The following is a 21139-nucleotide window of genomic DNA, read 5'->3' as shown; positions in this document are numbered from 1 at the left end:
GCCATGTGCGGATTGACGGTCTCAGACGCAGAGGCAACTGACATTTGTCCTCCGCCACATGGATTTAGGCGAGTCACTACGCCACCACGAGGACTTAGAGCGCATTGGGAACTGGGCATTCCAAATTGTGAGAAAAAAGAGATTGGTTTACAGCCCTTAAAACATAGCAAAATCAATATACAGATGGTTGAAAGCACCGCAACAGTCTCATATTTAAAACTGACTTAAATACTAAAAATTTAGCGCAATCAATGGCAAGACCGAGCAGAATAGCGGAAAAAGAATGTGCATGTAGTTTAAACACGATTGCCAAACTTCATTATATGTAAAGGAGCACAAACCTCTTTTTGGAATTTAGGTTCGGTGTGAATATATACATTGGTTGAAGAATGATGTAATTTTGCAGTAAACGCTGTAAATTAATGGATTTATCATTGAAAATGAAAATGAATATCTGATGATAAATTGTTGAGTAGGCTACATTATATGGGTAGAAGCCAGTACATGCACTCACTTTTTTTTTTAGAAAACCTGGCCAACCGCACAAGAACATTTCCTATTCAATGAATGAACAAAAAAAATAGGTGCATGCACTAATGTGTAAAAATTAACTAATGTGTAAAATTGAGTGGAATAACAATAATAACAATAATTAACATGTATTATGTGTAACACGGACACTGTAAAATAAAGTGTTTCCAAAGCCCAAGATTAATAAATGCTGTAAAGGTAGTGCTCATTGTACTTCATGTTAATTAATGTAGTTTACTAATGTTAACAAATTCTAAAAGTTTTACCAATTCCTTACAACTGTCATCCCTAACTGTCTAATGGGCCACAGCAACCATGTGTCAAGACTCAAGATCAACAGCTAAACCAATTATTAGTATCCATTCAATATCTTGGCCAATGGCATGTATGCTCCATTTGCTACGTATAAATACACAACTTGAAATACACAGCTATTACAAGTCCTGCCTGGTATCAAATCCCACCAAGACCAAGAGAAATAGTATCATTGGTACATATGCCTATTTCTGCAGTAACATTCATTTTGCCCAGCACTAGTACAGGGTGAGGGTGCTTGAAATCCCTTTGAAAAACAAACCATAACCAGCTGTGCCGGCCAGCCATTCTGGGTGCACATTATATCATGTGACTCGCTTCTCAAAGGGTTGCACAGAAGCGTGTAAAAGCACAAGAGCACAGATATGCTGCCACGAGGAAAGAAACAAATACAGTTGCATTTGCAGCTTTAACCAGATGAAATACGACAACCTTCAAAGAGGAAGTGCCTCTACTGGCTTACATTACTCAATTATATATCTATCTTCACAAAAGCATAATGGCAGACCAAAGACAAAATACTATCTATAACTTAAACTTGAAACTTTTTTAGGTTTTTCAGGGTTTTTCCTGCAGTGACAATTTTTGGCTGGAAAGCCAAAGCTAAATTTCAGACCAATTGGTGGTTCTGATTTTAATGATGAAAAATCTTAAAATGGCTCAAACTGTGAATTTATTTATTTATTTTTTTGTACATTTGACTTCAAATTTTGATTGCATTATCTTTGATCAAAGTGCCAAGTGGGTGTACAAGAACAATTGCATATAAAAACAAACACAGCCGTTAACCAATCAGCTTTCAGCAGCTATTACGCTGCCTTCGTGTGCTATCAGAATTATTATATTTCCTATTATTATTATATTTGTAATTATGAGTATGTCACAATTAAGTGCTGTTTTGTCAGAAACATGGACAATGGCAAGTTCGTTCTTGCATGTTTCTTGGGGAACTCTTATTTTGACAGTGTAAAAATAAGTACAGTATGTTAGTCAGCTAGCTACTAACAATGGAATTTTGGTCAATTACATGCTATTTTCTCTGTGTAAAAAATGTGTACAATATGCATCAAAGGGTTACTGATATACACTGATGAGCCAAATCATTATGACCATTCAGAGGTGAAGCAAATAACATTGATCATCTCCTAACAAGGCCTCATGTCAAGGTCTGAGTAGATTAGATAGTAAGTGAACAATCAGTTCTCTTAGTCAATGTGTGGAATGCAGGAGAAATGGGCAGGAGTAAAGACCTTAGAGACTTTCACAAGGGCCAAATTGTTTTGGCCAGACGACTGGGTCAGACCATCTCTGAAACAGCAAGACTTGTGGGGTGCGCCCGGTCAGCAGCAGTGAGTACTTACCAACAGTGGTCCGAGGAGGAACAAACCACAAACAGGTGTGATGGGCGCCCAAGACTCATCGATGCGCGAGGACAACGAAGGACATCCCGTCTGGTCCTAACCGACATTAGATCTACTGTTGCACAAGTCACAGAAAATGTTAATGATGGTTACTAGAGGAATGTGTCACAACACACAGTGCATCGCACCCTGGTGCGTATGGGGCTGTGTAGCCGCAGACCGGTCAGAGTGCCCATGACGACCCCTGTCCACCTGCAGTGAAAGAAGGTCACCTGGTCCAATGAGTCCCATTTTCTTTTACATCATGTGGACGGCCGTGTACGTGTGCACCGTTTACCTGGGGAAGTGATGGCACCAGGATGCACTGTGAAAAGACGACAAGCGGTGGAGGGAGTGTGATACTCTGGGCAATGTTCTGTTGGGAAACCCTGGGTCCGGCCATTTATGTGGATGTCAATTTGACACCTGCCTACCTAAACATCATTGCAGACCAGGTACACCCCTTCATAGCAATGGTATTCCCTGACGGCAGTGGCCTCTTTCAGCAGGATAATACACCCTGCCACACTGCACACATTGTTCGGGAATGGTTTGAGGAACATGATGAAGAGTTCAAGGTGTTGCCCTGGCCTCCAAATTCCCCAGATCTCAATCCGATTGAGCATCTGTGGGATGTGTTGGACCACCTCGCAATTTACAGGACTTGAAGGATCTGCTGCTAATGTCTTGGTGCCAGATACCACAGGACACGTTCAGGGGTCTTGTGGAGTCCATGTTTCAGGGGGTCAGCGCTGCTTTGGCGGCACAAGGAGGACAAACAGCATATTAGGCAGGTGGTCATAATGTTTTGGCTCATCAGTGTGTATATATATATATATATATATATATATATATATATATATATATATATATATATATATATATATATATATATATCCCCAAGTGTTTACAAATTATACATTGGTTTAAAACTGCAGTCTGTAACAAAGGCTTGAGAACTATCTTCTTATCCTTGTCGGAAGCTAAATACAGACCTGTGCCCTGATGCACATTGACTTTTCGTTCCAGTGTATACAAGCTATATAGAGGAATGACAATAAAAACCCACTTAACTTGACATTTAAAAGATTACTGTGGCTAAATCTGCCAAGCTGCTCAAGCTCTCTTATTGAGCTTAAGGTAGTTAGTGTGGTTGTCTATTTCAACCTGTTAAAGCTCTGCTGACTCTCTGTCAGGTGTAAAGCCCCATATACAAACACACAGGGAGGGAAGAAAGAAAGCGGACACTTTTTTAAATCATAAGAATGATGCAAATATTTCAGCCAGTGCTGTTATTTTATTACATTTTATTAATTAATAAGAGTCTTTGCATTGGCGTAGTGCAAGTGTGCCCCACTGACTTTCACAGCACAGGAAGTTTAGCAGGAAACTTCCTCTTCTGCTGATGTTAATACAGTGAATATAAGGAGCAGACACAAGAGCAGTGTGCTTGCGCAGAATGCAGCAGATACATGCACGATTAGTAAACTTTACACGAGCAGTATACCTTTGAGGAAAAGAGCCGGAGGAGCTTTTGTCCAGACAGGAAACAAACAAATATGAGAAATAAAAAAGAAAACAAAGACAAACAAATGAAGATAAAACAGAAAATAGATGTAATACAGACAATATACAGTAATGTCAATAAGGACTCTGAAAGTGAAAAGAGAACACATTACTGCAACCTTACACATGTGCATACACACAGAGGACGGGGAGGAAATGCAGGTTGTATTAAAAAAGAATTGTTCACCAAAAACATTAAAATTCTGTCATTGTTTACTCACTCCAATGTTGTTCTAAACCTGAATAAATAAAAATAAATAAAAAAGTCTTATGCATTTGAAACGACATGAGGGTGAGTAAAAAATTACAGAATTCTCATTTTCTGGTGAACTATTCCGTCAACATGTTCACTGCATGTCCTAAAATACAGGACTGAAATGTCTGCTCTTTCCTAAGGGAAAAAACAAAACAAATATTTGTCGTGTTAAGTGCATCTGTAAATAATGGTGATTTTCACGAAACCTATCAAGAAAATGTCCTGGTCGTATGTAACCCCAAATGAATGAAATAATAATAATAATAATAATAATATTTAGCATAAAGAAAATGAAGCCTACATTTTGGACCATTACAATTTTTTGTATTGTAACATTATTTTCAGGATATGCGTGAAGGCATTTTACGTTTACTATTCCCTATATTTTAATGCTGATTCTTATTACCGTATTACTGTATTACTGCATTACAGTAAAAAAAAAAAAAAAACATACCATTGTACAATCATTTTTACATTAAAATTAGTGAAAATGAAAGGCAATGAGTAATGTATAGGTGCAAGAAAAAGTTTGTGAACCCTGGTTTTTTGCATTGATTATTCATAAAATGTGGTCACAATTATACAAACACCATTTACAGTGCATGCTGGAAAAAGTAAGTGAACCTCTGTGTTAATAACTTCTCAAAAAAGCTAATTGGAGTCAGGTGTTTCAATTAAGGAGATGAGATTGGAAGGGTGGGTTGCACAGGTGCCCTGTGGGCACACAAAGCCTGGTTACTGACAAATCTGTCCTCCTCAAGAAAGATTGGTTAGTGTGAACCATGCCTCGATCCCAGCAACTTTCACAGGACCTCAGAAGATGCATTTTAGAGATGCACAAAGCTGGAAAAGCTCCAAAAGCATTGTTAAAGACCATGTTCATCAGTCAATAGAAAGACAAATTGTCTACAAATGGTGAAACCATTGTTTTTAATGTTTTTAATCTGCCTAGGAGTGGGCGTCCTGCAAAAATCACTCCAAGAGAACAATGGGCAATACTAAAAGAGGTGAGAGAACCCAAGGGTAACAGCAAAAGACCTCCAGAAAACTTCAAAAACTGCAAAAGTCTCATGTATCCACTATCAGAAAAACACTGAAAAAGAATGGTGTTCATGTAAGGACACCATGAAGGAAACCACTGCTGTCCAAAAACAAACAAACAAAAAAAAAAAACATTGTGGCATGTCTCAAGTTTGCCCAAGACCACATGTTCCACAACACTTTTGGGAAAATGTTCTGTGGACAGATGAAAGTTGAATTTTTTTAGAAAAAATGCATAACTGAGTGTGTGGAGGAAAAAAGGCACTGCACACCAATCCTCATCCCAACTGTGAGGCATGGTGCATCATGGTTTAGGGCTGCTTTGCTGCCTCAGGGCCTGGATGCCTTGCAATCACTGAAGGAACAATACATTCAAAGTGTATCAAGACATTTTACAGAAGATTGTCGGGGCAGCAGTCCATGACCTCAAGCTTAAGAGAGGTTGGGTGATGTAACAAGACAATGACCCAAAGCACACAAGTAAATCAACTAAAGAACGGCTGAAAAAAATGTACTAATGTGGAATGGCCAAGTCAAAGTCCTGACCTTAACCCAATTGAGATGCTGTGGCATGACCTGAAGAGGGTTGTGCAATCAAGCTCACGTTGCATTAATAAGGATATCATAATGAACATTTTGTTTCACATTGCGCTAATGGGACTTAAGTGGTAAAAAGTGTGCAAATGTCATGAAAATAGTGTCTTTATGGCTCTAAAATTTTTTATTTATTTTCTATATGCAAAACATAACTTCTTATTTCTTTAGATTTTGGAGTGAAACAGGATCAGGACATTTTCTTGACAGGTTTCATGAGAATAACCCACCATTAAAACTTTCGATGAGTACAACATCTTTTTCCTTACATAGTGTCTACACCGGACACAAACTGCAAACAGTGATGTGTCAAAATAAAATGTTATCATTATTTATTAGTTCATTAGCTGAATAAAACAAAAAGCCAAAAGAGGCTATGTGTTACAGTGATTTTACCATGGTTAATAAGCGTTGTTAGGCACAACAACAACAACATTATGGTAAAAGAAACCCATGTTCAATGTGTAATTACATGGATTAATACTACTACTACTAATAATAATAATAATAATAATAACAACAACAACAACAATAAACAATTCCTCCACCAAGTCATATACTTCCTTAGTACTGTAGGTGATACTGTAGATATGTACAGTAGGTGGATTAATATTTAATTTAAACAGCTTTGAACATGGCTCATCCTGTTACGCATTCAGATAGTACTTTCTTTTTTTCTTTTTTTTTTACAGTACTCTTTAAAAGGAAAAATATGCCATAGTAAACCCTATGGCAAGCCCTTTTAACATATATTTCTATCTATTTTTATGGTACTAGTACTTATTTTTTAGTTACTATTAAGTATTCCAATAGTGACTAGTATTATTATTATTATATTTATTCATTAGAAAAGAGTACTTACTACTTCACTACTTGTTACTATTCCAGTAATGACAAGTAATAAAATAGAGTTTCTATAAAATAGAAAAAATAATTCCCATTGAATTCTATGTATTTGTATTTCAGATTTCACTTCCGAAAAGTATATATTCCAATAATATCTTTCTAATTTGTATTAATAACTATCCATTAGATAGTTGCTCTTATTCTATAGATACTAGTACTTGATACTAGCATCTTTTCCAGTTTTTCCTGTTTTTAAAATTGAATCATATGTTACAACATTATCATAGCCGGCACAGACATAGACACCAGAGTACACAATTAATAAAATCCCAGATGTAGTTTATTTTTCAACCAATAATAATTAGAAGCCTTTGCTGTTTAAAAATCGTAATTTTAATTCTTGCACTGAATGCGTATGCAATGACGAGCATTTTTACGAGCACAAGTACATGAGCGCAGTATCGGACCCGATTCCGATACCAGTATAGGTATCAGGACATTCCTAGTTACTAGTAACATTTAAAAAAAAAACTAAAAAAATTACATTTTTAATTGAAAGATACAGTAGCCATTCTGACTAGTCATTACATTTGACAAGTAAAAAATCTGTTGTAACAATTTGAATAAGAAATGTTACTAATAACAAGTGAAAAAGGCACTCGTGTCTAATAAATAAATAATATCATCTAATCATTACGCACTAATAAACTGGAATAGATACTAGACACTATTGGAATAAGTATAAGTATCTAATGAATAAGTACTAGTAAAATTGTACTTTGGAATACCTGTAACTAAAAAATACATAATAGTAGCAAACAAATAGATACTAGTACGTTTTAAGGAATAAATGTTAAAAGTGCTTGCCATAGTCACAGTCGCTGTGTTTTACATACAAGGAACATTAACCAGCTTGGAAACAGAATATACATATGGAAGTACAAAGCAAGTATTTATTTATATACTGTAAGTGCATATAAGCAGCAGGTAATCATTATCGGACAATAAAATAGGAAAACAATCTTCACATTAAAAGCTGTCTAAGGAGGATACTGATACTCCTCAACTCTGCACAAATCAAAATGCTTCTCCTGCAAAAGCTTCTTGGAACGCCATGTGGACAGTCTTTCTTTAGATCGTTCTTTGACTGAGAACCTCTCATTACTCATTAATCTGCCTGACATTTTAAACTCAAATCAAATAACACATTTCTGGCACCCCTTTAATCATCTGAAAGTGGAACGACCTGGTTTGCTGAGAGCAGCGCTCCTCATGCTGCAGATATGAGCACCGTGATGAGATGAAGATCTAAGGCTGCACTTCAAACCTGATGCTGAAATTACTCGGATTAAGGACATCGCTGCTTTCAGTTCAGTGATACTGTCTAACAGTGGTGGTCCACACTAGTAGAGATGATCACATGTGGAGGAACTTATCCCATCAGGAAAGGAATTGCTAGCATGAACATTTTAGCTCTGTTCCAAAACCTAGAGAGCTGTTGACTGCCTACATGGATAGATACCTTCAACCAGGCAGTATCCTAAACCAAATGGAACCTCATTAGTGACTGTTTAGATAAAGGGTGTGACTTGTCAAATGCTCACAGCTGATTCCTATAGAATTTGCAGTTAGCATGTTGCTAAGCTAACAAAGTGTTACTCTAGTACAGTGGTTCTTCATTGGTTTTATTCCAGATTTTTCATTGGACATAAAATGTCTAATTTGACTAGCTACTACCAGCTGACAAACGAATTTGCAGCAAAATGCTGTTAAGTTTGATTGGATGTACAGCCAATTGACAAACAACAAAACATGGGAAGCATTTTCTCTTGCCTTTCTTTTGCTATCCTAACTATGCATGATGATATGGTTAACAGCATTTTATTTTTATATCTTTATATCTTTTTATTTTATAGTGACAAAGCAAAAACTTGATTTTTGATAACTTTGCAAATTTATTAAAAATAAAAAACTGAAATATCATATTGACAGTATTCAGACCCTTAACTCTATACTTAGTTGAAGCACCTTTGGCAACAATTACAGCCTCAAGTCTTTTTGGGTATGATGCGACAAGCTTTGCATACCTGGATTTGAGTATTTTCTGCCATTCTTCTGTGCAGATCCTCTCAAGCTCTGTCAGGTTGGATGGGCACAGTCAGTGGACAGCCATTTTCAGGTCCCAATGTTCGATTGGGTTCAAGTCCAGGCTCTGGCTGGGCCATTCAAGGACATTCACAGAGTTGTCCCAAAGCCACTCTTGCATTGGGTTGTGTGCTTAGGGTCATTGTCCTGTTGGAAGGTGAACCTTCGGTCCAGTCTGTGGTCCTGAGCGCTCTGGACCAGGTTTTCATTAAGGATATCTCTGTATTTTGCTGCATTCAGCTTTCCTTCAACCCTGACCTATCCTCCAGTCCCTGCCACTGAAAAACACCCCCACAGCATGATGCTACCACCACAACCATGCTTCAGCGTTGGGATGGTATTGCGCAGGTAATGAGCGGTGCCTGGTTTCCTCCAGACATGACGACAGGAATTGAGGTCAGACAGTTCAATCTTCGTTTAATCAGACCAGATAATCTTGTTTCTCACAGTCTGAGAGTCCTTTAGGTGCTTTTTTACATGTCTTGCACTGAGGAGAGGCATCTGCCTGGCCACTCTGCTATAAAGCCCAAATTGGTGGAGCATTTCAGTGATGGCTGTCCTTCTGCAAGTTTCTCCCATCTCCACACATGATCTCTGGAGCTCAACCAGAGTGACCATTGGGTTCTTGGTCACCTCTCTTACCAAGGTCCTTCTCCCCCGATTGCTTAGTTTGGCCAGGCGCCCAGATCTAGGAAGAGTCCTGGTTGTTCCAAACTTCTTCCATTTAAGTATTATGGAGGCCACTGTGCTCTTGGGAACCATCAATGCAGCCAAAACTTTCGCCTCGACACAATCCTGTCTCTGAGCTCTGCAGGCAGTTCCTTTGACCTCATGGCTTGGTTTTTGCTCTGATATGCATTTTAAGCTGTGAGACCTTACAGGTGTGTGCCTTTCCAAATCATGTCTCATTAGCTGAATTTGCCACCATTGGATCAAAGTGTAGAAACAACTCAAAGATGATCCAGATAAATGGTAATGCACCTGAGCTAAATTTCAAGTGCCATAGCAGAGGGTCTGAATACTTTTGTCAATGTGATATTTCAGTTTTTTTCTTTTTAATAAATTTGCAAAGTTATAAAAAATCTGGTTTTTGTTTTATCATTATGGGGTATGGAGTATAGATTGATGTGAAAAAATAAAATAATTTAAAGCATTTTAGCATAAGGCTGCAACATAACTGTAATGTAAAATAAATGAAGGATGAATGCACTGTATATACAGTATCTTTTTAATTATTTTTTTTTATTTTATTTGTATTTAACATTGTTTTTGCTGCTGTCCAGAACCACAGAACAGTTGAGAACTACCGTTATTAGGTGAAATAGATTGTAATAAGATTGCACAATTTTTAGCAATACTTTTCAGTATTGATTTAAGTAGTATATTTTAAACCAGCATTTGACTCTTGTCTCGTCCGTAATTTTTTTCACTGAGCTTGTGAAATGCTACACAGCCCCTTAGAGGACAGGGAAGGAATTTTTTCTGAAAAAGTTTTGCAGTCCCTACAAAACTTTTTGCAATCTCTGGCAATAGTTTGCGTCCCCTCGCAATTATTTAGGATTACCTCCCAAATACCTTTATCTATCCCTTATGAATATTAATCATGGTTTTCCTACAGTAACCATATTTTTAACAGGAAAACCAAAACTATGATAAAAATTACAATCAATCAGCCAAAAAACATAGTTTACTATGGTAACACCATAGTTAATTTGTGGAAAATTAAAGGGCTGTTTGATTCCAGACATTTTGGAATGAACTCCGATTCCTGGTTTCAGAATCGATGGAATCAATTCCAGGAGTCGATTCTAGGCTCATGTTTTCTATCCTTTTTCGATTAATTTCATAAATTATTAAAATATCTTTCATAATGTGTATTTAATTTTTATTTTTTAATTTTTTTATGATTTCATGGAAACATTTCATGTAAAAATTGTGTAAAATGCAGGCTAATAAAAAAAGAATGCTAAAGGTACATACTATAAAAATGTTGAAAATTGTAGGGAAGCATTGGACTGCTTTTATAAGTGCAGTCCATTGATCATTTCAACTTTAGCCTACCGATTTTTTATGTGAACTTGTAAGTTAACTTGCTGTTTCTTGATCCTCCTCTGTCATCTCCTGTTTGCAAACAGGTGTTGTAATATCGGGAAGTTGTTATTGTATGCCAGTTTTCTGCAAACATTTGTCATGTTACTTGATTATTACTTTAATCCAAAGTAAAATACCAGCAGACTGTATGGGTCTTGAAAGCAGCTGTCTGATGTGTTGAAGGGCTTGTGCGATTTCTTCATACAGATTAACAATCAGAGCGGATTTACTGATGGCTGACAGACTACAAATGACTCAGAGTCAAGGTGATGATAGTTTAGCTGCATTGACTTTACAATCCTTTTGTAAACTAAATTAGTGCTGCTAAGGCTTCTGGAATGTGTAGTAGTTCAGTGGTTGAGGAAATAAACAGTCCGAACAGCTTGGGAGTCGATTCCAAGGTTTCGAGTCGATTCTCAATTCCCAACGCCTCGGAATTGATTATTTTTGGAATCGATTCCCAGCACTAGGTACATGTACTATGTTTTTAATACCATAGTTCTTCCCACATAAATGGCTAAATAACTGTAGGTTTACTATGATGGCGCCATTGTTAATTTTCATAAGGGTATGTTTTGTTTGGTGGAAACCAAAAACCATACTTGTACCACAAATTAACAATGGTGTTACTATAGTAAAATTGTGGTAATGGTTTTTTTTTCTTTTTTCTTTTTTTTCTGGCAGGATTACTTTTATTACCATAGTTTTGATTTTTCTGTATTATTACAATGGTTTTACTATGAATATCATGGTTAAAATCATGGTAACTGTTGTAAAACCATGCAATATTTTGTAGTTATGGTAAAAAAAAAAAAAAATACAAAAAAATACAAAAACAGTAGTTCATCTATGGTTACCGTAGTAAAACCATTTTTGTTAGGGATGGATAAAGGTATTGCTAGGGAACCCAAAATTATTGTGAGGAAAGACACATTATTGCGAGGGAATGCAAAACTATTTCAGAAAAAAATAAAAATAAATCCTGCCCTGTCCTCTTAAGGGATTCCGTACAATGCATTGTGGCATTGCCTTATTCCTTAAGGACACATGCAATTCTGCCTTAACATTGGACCAAAAAAGATGTTTGGAACAGTCTTCGCATCAGGGGTGCTCCTATGATGGCTAAAGATACTACCTAGGTAGGTAGCTCACTAGATTTTGGAACAGAGCTTTTAAAAGCTTTTAAACAGAGCTTTTTTTATTTAAAAAAATAAAATAAAATCAACAACTCCAGTTGGCAATTCTACCAAGTCTAATTAGTAAAACCAAGAAAAAAATAACATATCAAACTAGCCTTATGTGGTTAGTTGGTCTCCCAGCCTGGCCAAGCTGGTTAAGCTGACCTATTTTAATGGTTTTAGCGAGGGTTTGGGCACTTGTCAACACCAGCTTGGTCAGGCTGGGAGACCAGCAAGGCTAGACAAGCAAACTATCTTAGTCTGGTATAAATATTTTTTTTTTCTTCAGCAGGGTTGATCAATGAGCAAAACACTGTATACACAGCTTGTACATTTGATAGTATAGCTTTAAAAGTCTATAGGTAATAGTTATATCAGTTTAAAAGTGTACTCACGGGATTCTTCTTCTTCTTGTCTTTGTTTTTGCTGGGTTTGCGGTTGCTCACAAAGTAATGCAGCGTTCCATACTCAATCAGAGCAGCGAAAACAAATATAAAGCACACGGATACGAAGAGATCCATAGCTGTGACATACGACACTTTGGGTAAGGACTTCCTAGCGATGGTACTCAGTGTGGTCATGGTGAGCACGGTTGTGATTCCTGGGGAACAAAATAAATAGAGCTGTTCAGTTTGTAGTTCTAAAAACCCAGAAGGCAATGAGCATGTTTGAGCCACATGTTCCCTCAGAAATTTCCAATTGGTTTTTAGAATAGTGGTTAAGGATGGAGATAGTTAGGGCAAGGGTTAGGGTCCTTGGTTTAAACATTACCAAAAAGAGACATTCATGTTAAAATACGGGACAATAGGTGTACCGGACATCTTCATTTTGGCCAAAATACAAGACATCCTGGTTAACATGGGACAGTTGGCAACCCTTACAAAACTGACAACCATTGTAGTCCTTTTGTAGCAACTTGTTAGCAGCACAGCAGCTTCAAAATTTTCATTTGATGTATGTTCTGTGTAATTTATGTTGTAGAACAAAACGTGAAAGTCTCTTCAAGCGATGTTAACCACAGACCTTATCTTATTCATAACTCGAAAACTGCAAATAAAAGTTTACAGGGAATTCCTAGGGGAACCCATGGCAATTTTGCCTTCTATGTTGGCCTATAAATATACAAAACATGGAGATTTCAAACTATGTCTAACAATGTCTAAAAGTAACCTCAGGAATCCATATGCAACACATATCTGTGACATTTATCTGTTACATGACCATAACAAGCTTGTGATTTGGTTATTTTTTAATCCTTACTGAACAACATGGATTAACTTTACTCTTTGCAGAGAATATACCAGTCATGTAACCCTCAGAGACTTAATTTAGCAAAACTGCAACAGTAGTTTGAAGCAATTAAATGATGCCTATTCTTTATTTCTTCATTTATTTTTGGTACTTTTCAAATGCCTTTTATGTACAGATTCTACTGTTTTAGTCTTGTCCCAGACTTTAAATATGAAACTATGAAAATCCATAATAAAAATACAAATTATTGCATGTTTAAAACTATTACTTATTGTGTGAAAATTATTTATTTTCATAAAGTACTACTGTCTCACAGTTGTGGCTTCATTTCCACCACACCATAAAACATTTTCTCTAATATATATATATATATATATATATATATATATATATCTATCTATCTATCTATCTATCTATCTATATATATATACATACATACACCAATCAGCCACAACATTAAAACCACCTGCCTAATATTGTGTAGGTCCCCCTGGTGCTGCCAAAACAGCACCATCCTGCATCTCAGAATAGCAGAGATGCTATTCTTCTCACCACAATTATATAGAGCGGTTATCTGAATTACCATAGACTTTGTCAGTTCAAACCAGTCGGGCCATTCTCTGTTGACCTCTCATCAAGAAGGCATTTCCATCCGCAGAACTGCTGCTCACTGGATGTTTTTTGTTTTTCGCACCTTTGAGTAAATTCTAGAGACAGTTGTGTGTGAAAATCCCAGGATCAGCAGTTACAGAAATACTCAAACCAGCCCATCTGGCACTAACAATCATCCATGCAATTATCTAATCAGCCAATCGTGGGGCAGCAGTGCATAAAATCATGCAGATACGGGTCAGGAGCTTCAGTTAATGTTCACATCAATCATCAGAACGGGGAAAAAATGTGATCTCATTGATTTGGACCGTGGCATGATTGTTGGTGCCAGATGGGCTAGTTTGAGTATTTCTGTAACTGCTGATCTCCTGGGATTTTCACACACAACAGTCTCTAGAATTTACTCCAAATGGTGCTAAAAACAAAAAACAGTGAGCGGCAGTTCTGCAGACGGAAACGCCTTGTTGATGAGATAGGTCAACAGAGAATGGCCAGACTGATTCGAACCTACATAGTCTATGGTAACTCAGATAACCACTCTGTACAATTGTGGTGAGACGAATAGCACCTCAGAATGTGCTATATGTGCTAAACACTTGGCGCTGTTTTGGCGGCATGAGGGGGACCTACACAATATTAGGCAGGTGGTTTTAATGTTGTGGCTGATCGGTGTATATATACAGTATATATATATATATACAGTATATATATATATATATATATATATATATATATATATATATATATATATATATATTCGGTTGAACACAGAGTAATCTCAACCCGTCCAGCGAGATGGAGATTGTATGGCCACAGTTTCAAGTCAGACGTTACTTCCTTGTGCCACAAGGTTTCACCTGGGAGCAGCAATGAGCTGCGTCTATACCCAGTGAACAAAGTTGCTGGAAGCAAATCCCGGAAGCATTTCAGAGGTATTTCAACTCCTGATGTCATGTTTGAGGGACGTTCTGTTGTGTGCCTCATCCAATAGGAGATGAGAGTTCGATCGTTTAGTGAGCAAGGCTTCATGGGATTTGTAGTCTGTTTTGGACTCCCTTTGTTTGATTTTGGCGCGATTTTTATCAGTATAATTTACGACTTGGAATGTGGGGGCTTGAGTTAGGTTTTTACGACTGTGTTAGGCCTGCCTTTGTCTTCTATCTGAATACATGAGGCCCAACAAGCACAAGGCAGCAGATGTTGAAGAGTCCTTGTTTGTAGGGAGAGGAGATGTAGTTTGTCCATTTTGTTATGAAGAGAGCTGAGATTCGTTAGATGAATACTTGGCAGGGCTGTTCGAAAGCCACGCCAATGGAGCCTGACCAGTGTGCCAGCTTGTCTCCCTCGCCTGCATCTCTTGAACAGCACAGCTGCGCCTCTGACTAAAATGTCCAGCAAAGCATCAGAATAGTCAAAAACCGGGAAACGACTGTCTGGTATGTGCTGCTGAATGTTCAGAAGTTTCGTCCCTGGTGAAACTGATTGGAAAAAGATTACTAAACACAGGACAAACAAACAAAAACAACAAAAGAATTGGAGCGCTCCACACCGAGGCTGCCATCTGCGGTGCCATCTTGATTTTGCAAGCTACAAGTATCTATATCCACAGTAAAACGAATCCTATATTGACATAACATGAAAGGCTGCTCAGCAAGGAAGAACCCACTACTCCAAAACCTCAATAAAAAAGCCAGACTACAGTTTGCAAGTGCTCATGGGGACAAAGATCTTACTTTTTGGAGAAATGTTCTCTGGTCTAATAAAACTAAAATTGAACTGTTTGGCCATAATTACCATTGTTATGTTTGGAGGAAAAAGGGTGAGGCTTGCATGCCGAAGAACACCATCCCAACCGTGAAGCATGGGGGTGGCAGCATCATGTTGTAGGGGTGCTTTTCTGCAGGAGGGACTGGTGCACTTCACAAAATAGATGGCATCATAAGGAAGGAAAATGATGTGTATATATTGAAGCAACATCTCAAGACAACAGCCAGGAAGTTAAAGCTTGGTCGCAAATGGGTCTTCCAAATAGACAATGACCCCAGCATACCTCCAAAGTCGTGGCAAAATGGCTTAATTACAACAAAGTCAAGGTATTGGAGTGGCCATCACAAAGTCCTGACCTCATCCGATAGAAAATTTGTGGGCAGAACTTATTGTGAGAAGCTTGTGGAAGGCTACCTAAAACATTTGACCCAAGTTAAACAATTTAAAGGCAATGCTACCAAATACTAACAAAGTGTATGTAAACTTCTGACCCACTGGGAATGTGATGAAAGAAATAAAAGCTGAAATAAATAATTCTCCCTAATATTATTCTGACATTTCAGAAGAGTTTAATGTATTTGGCTAAGGTGTATGTAAACTTCTGACTTCAAATGTATATACTATATAAAAATATGCTAAAAATAGCATTTTAGCCTAGCATAAAACTAAATGTTCACTTGACAATTTAACTATTTCTGCTGCAAATTGCTGCACAGAGTGTACACAACGGCATCTTCTGATCGCATTATATGGATAAATGTTTTCCAACTGAATAGACTAAATGCTACATGAAAAAAAAAAAACAACAATAAAATGCAAAGTAATCTCTTCAGTAATCAAAATACTTTTTGAATGTTTCTGTATTCTGATTACCAACAATTTAAATTCCCTGTCTTAGGTCAGAGGATAATCATGCATTCTTTGAAGCATGCACTAGATCATCCTAGATGCATGATGCAAAGTATCAGTTAAATAAGCGCATGCGTACATGGGATGTAGATACATTGCTGTGCAATATGTTCTGCATGTTTACATGTTTGATCAAACAGAGGACTCATCAGCTTCTAAGATTAATTTTGCAATATCCATGTCTGTGCATTCAGTAATTATGATACTAGGTTGGACGGCATACATTTAAATTTTGTTGACTGGTTTTCAACCAAAGTAGCAACTGGAGTAATACATTTACAAGTTCATCACAAGGTTTTAAAGGAACAGTTCACCCAAAATTGAAAAGTCTTTCATTATTTACTTACTCTCATGTCGTTCCAAACCTGAATACTTTCTTCCCATATGAAGGTGAGTAAATAAATACAAAATTGTAAAGTTTTGGCTAAAATAATCCTTTAAATATTGGAAAATTTTAGTGGCAAAATCACGTAACGTAGCAGATAATTTAGGAACCTCAAATGTTAGTACGGTAAGGTCAGGAGCCAAGAACTGCAAGGGAGATGTGCTGCTGACTAAAGAAAGCAGGACAATTAAAAATCAAGCACCCTCCAAGGTGACTTGCCCTCTAGGGACAAGGGCAATTCAATATTACTACAGAACGGAAACAGGATATTAAAATGTTGCTTCCAGTAACACGTTTTAAAATGCTGATGCAGCACACTCCTGTTATATTGTATCATTAATATCTCATCAATATTCATTATATTATACAACATTAAAAAGGTTTAAATATATAAATAAATAAATATGTAATCTGTATATAAAAAAACATTACTTAAATAGTAATGTGATTATTATGCTGGACTCAAAAATGTAATCCACTACAAATGTCTAATTACTTCTATAAACATTGTAATCAGATTACTTTATTGATTACTTAAACTAAAAAGTAATCACATTACTATAATTACTTATAATTACTTTAAATCTACACTATGTAACTTTTGGCCCTCTAGCAGTTAAAAAATAAAACTGCATGTGTCTTGCGGATGAACATTGTTTTGGTAATGACGTAAATTGTGCTTCGGCTCTGCTCCTCTGCGCGGATGAATGTGGTTCGTGGCACCAGTGTACACTGGATACAGGACATCTTATCAGAGCGAATGGACAAATAAATTATGAAAAAAAGGAAAAGACGAATATTTGAAAATGTCATCGGAGCAGGTAAGTGTCATATCTTATGCTGTTTTGTTTTGACTCAAAAGTTAGGCAACGTTCGTTAACATTAGACACAATGATTGTTAGTCTGATAAGGTCAAACATTGTAAAGTTTTTATAACTGCAGGATATTCTGGCCAAATAGACCACGATAGTAACTAATTTATTTATTGTCATTGTTACCAACCAGTGGTCAACATCATTTCAAGACTCACATGTCCTTGGCAAGCCTAGGACTAAAGGATTTATTTATATCAATTATTGCCGTTATAAAGAAAAATACACGTGTGTGCTAGCAAGTGAAAAGTTCTGCACCGATTACAGTATTATTAAATTATTGTATTTCACTACACACACACACACACACACAGACGTGTATGTGTTTACACAACTATACATAAACCATATCAATAAAATATCTTACCTGTTGAGTAAGAAAAAAACCATCTCTGAGTCATTTTTAAATCCTTTCAGATCTTGTTGTCACCACCTCTGAAAAGCCAAGCCGATGTTGATTCGGATTTTATTACGGACTCTGTCACTTTCCCTTTTTGCTTGTAGACTCTGCTCTGTTTGGGGTTTCTTTGTTTTTACAACCGGTGATTCTCTGGAGGTTTGCCATTTTGAATGATCCATGGTCAATTTTTTATCGTTTGTTGTGACAACAAACTTTCAGCTTCACGCTACTCCCACACCATACACGCGCTACAGTAGCCGGATCTTAATTTCTCTGTGTATGGATATGTCGTCAACAAGCACGGGTGAATGACGTTTGCAATTTCCTGCAAAATCTGTCCCGACAGCTCTAAAATATAAATCATTATTTTTATAGGTTTATCAAAGTGTATTTGGGTAAAGGCATGGTTGGGAAGATTAATTTTTGTTGCACTCTCTAATTAATGACATTGTTATTTAACTTTTTTTTTTTATTTTTATTTTTTTACATAGTATAGGTTTAAGTTACTTTCTAATACACTTCACAGAAAAGTTTTTCTTTATCTGCTCAACGAATGCAAAATAATGTCTATATTTCCTACTTATTCATTGCCGTACACCGTTTAGCTGTCACAGAAAAACATGAACATACAATTTAATATTTTTAATATATTCTAAATAAATAATAATATTCTAGAAATATGTGTAACTCAAGTAATGTACTTAAAAGTAATTCAGTAACTATAATCTGATAACAAGAATTTAAAAGGTAATGTGTTACACTATTTTTTTTTTTGACTAAGAAGTAATTTGATTACAGTAACTAATTACTTTGTAATCAGATTACACCCAACACTGGCTACATCATATAAAAATATAGCAGTGTTGGGGCGTAACTAACTAAAAGTAGAGATGCAACTAACTTGGTAGCACAACAGTAACTTTTTCAAAATAATGTAACTTTCCAACAAAACTCTTTTATAACAAACTGCATCGAGCATGACCAAACTGAGGCAAAAATTAAACACCGATTCATTAAAAGTCCAATTCATCTTAGTGAATCATTTTGTTCAGATGGTTCATGTAAAAGATCCGGTTAGAAAACAAGCAATTTAGTGATTCAGGTCTCTATAGCTGGGTTTCCATCAAAATGTTTGCATTTTTAATGCGCATTTCTGAAAATTCGACAAAATAAAATGCTAAACATCGCGCATTTCCATGAACTGTAAGTGTGCATTATCTTGAGGGAGCCTGCCTTTTTGTCATGAAGCAGCTGAATGACCTCTTTGCTTCGGGGAGAGTTGTATTTGCTGTAATAAAGCAATCGTACATTATGTTATGAAACGCTGCCACGAGACATCGCAGAATAAGTGCAATAGCTCACATAATGAGGGCTCAAATGGCTATTCCCAATCACCAACAGCCTTCATACACCTGGGAGTGCCCATGCTCAAAACAGTTCTGGTGGATTGTGAGGACCAACTTTAATGATGATCTGTGAGTGAAGCACTTTCAACTAACTAGGGCTAAGTTTGAAGAACTGTGTGCCATGGTTGGGTCTTTTTTATTGAGCCAGTCACATCAAGCTCACGCACACCTATACCATCCGACGAATGCATTGCCATCGCGCTTTACAAGCTCGCAACTTGTGCAGAGTACAGAGTTGTTGGTGAGACCTTTGGTGTAAACAAGACCACAGTGCAAATGGTCATGACATGTCATCATTCATGCGAACTTCATGCCGATTTTTACATAACTTTATGTAATAAAATACTGTGCATTTTAACTAATGCAAAACTCTAGGAAATCCATATCAAGCGTTTCCATTCAGGATTTCTTATACTCATTTTAAAAATGCTTATAAAAATTGTTGGATTGAAACGCAGCTTATGATATATTTGTACAAAAGTTCCTGAGAGACATTTTGTATATTTTTATATACATATACAAATATATTTTAATGCTGATGTTTATCATTGTTTTTTTTTTGTGTGTGTTTTTTTACATTCTATTTTTTGTTTCACAACCCTCATTTTTTTTGACAATATTTACACTTGGCCACTTCATCAGTTTTTACTGATCAGATTGCTATCTGATTGAATAAGGACATTCCATTTTCACTTGACTTCATTGTTTCATGAATCAAAAATCATGAATTATTTTATGCATATTTAAATATGAATAGGTGTATTTGAAAAGCATTTATAACATGTACATTAAAATGCTCACTATTTGGCTAGTATTGCATGAAAGTCCTATTTATTCAAGTTGTTATAACAGCATATCAATGATTTATAATGTATTTGTAAATGACTTATTTGTTATAAATTAACCACTTTATAAACCCATAAAGGGAACATTAATGTACAGGGTTTCCCTAATTACTTTTCAAATGAACAGCTTGACTGTACACTACATCAAACCATATGCTTGTAGTTTGGCACACTATGGTTTAAAAGTAGCATCCTCAACACTGAAAGATAGTTCACTAGTTTCAACAAGCAGAGTTTAAAACAGGATGTTTTACCCAAAGAGGTTCTGGCTGGAACTGCATCCTTGTTAATCCAGAATGAGACCCAGGACAGGACAACAATCAAAGTACAGGGGATGTACGTCTGGATGGTGAAATAACCCATTCTCCTGCTCAAGTCAAAGAAGACTGTCAGCACCACGTAATCTCCTGCGGACAAAACAAAAGAGACATTTTATGGACACATTCAGACCTCTGCTGTTAGGTGAACTGGTATATTTGAAGACATGTGGAGATGTTGCACTGCTGTGGTTTCAAAAAGAGGTTTTTGATGTTCAAAAGTTATTTTAGGTACCACAAGGATTATTCACTTTAAAATTTCCGTTGTGCTGGGCTACAGTGCTCTCTTTGGTGTGTAGTTGCCAAACATTGCATAAGCCATGTCAAAGGCCTCCCCTGATGCACAAGGGTATAAGGAGGTATAAGAAGCACAAGCTGAGAAGTCAAGCTCATTTTAGGTCCAGGGCTAGAT

General features: G+C 36.6%; 1 protein-coding gene across 2 annotated transcripts in view; it reads right to left on the bottom strand.

Moving 5' to 3' along the window:
• The window catches only part of LOC127429139 (gamma-aminobutyric acid receptor subunit gamma-2-like), a 148513-nt gene that overhangs the window by 10503 nt on the left and 116871 nt on the right, over nt 1-21139 (bottom strand). For both annotated transcript variants that reach the window (XM_051677984.1, XM_051677985.1), the window contains exons 7-9: nt 20665-20817; nt 12359-12564; nt 3754-3777 (exon numbers count right to left, since the gene is read on the bottom strand). In XM_051677984.1, the coding sequence (XP_051533944.1) occupies nt 3754-3777; nt 12359-12564; nt 20665-20817 (383 nt within the window). The remainder of the gene's footprint in view (nt 1-3753; nt 3778-12358; nt 12565-20664; nt 20818-21139) is intronic.

Source organism: Myxocyprinus asiaticus, chromosome 38, assembly GCF_019703515.2.
Source record: "Myxocyprinus asiaticus isolate MX2 ecotype Aquarium Trade chromosome 38, UBuf_Myxa_2, whole genome shotgun sequence".
Taxonomy (NCBI): domain Eukaryota; kingdom Metazoa; phylum Chordata; class Actinopteri; order Cypriniformes; family Catostomidae; genus Myxocyprinus; species Myxocyprinus asiaticus.
The sequence above is the reverse complement of the archived record's forward strand: the minus strand, read 5'-3'. Positions and strand labels throughout refer to the sequence as shown.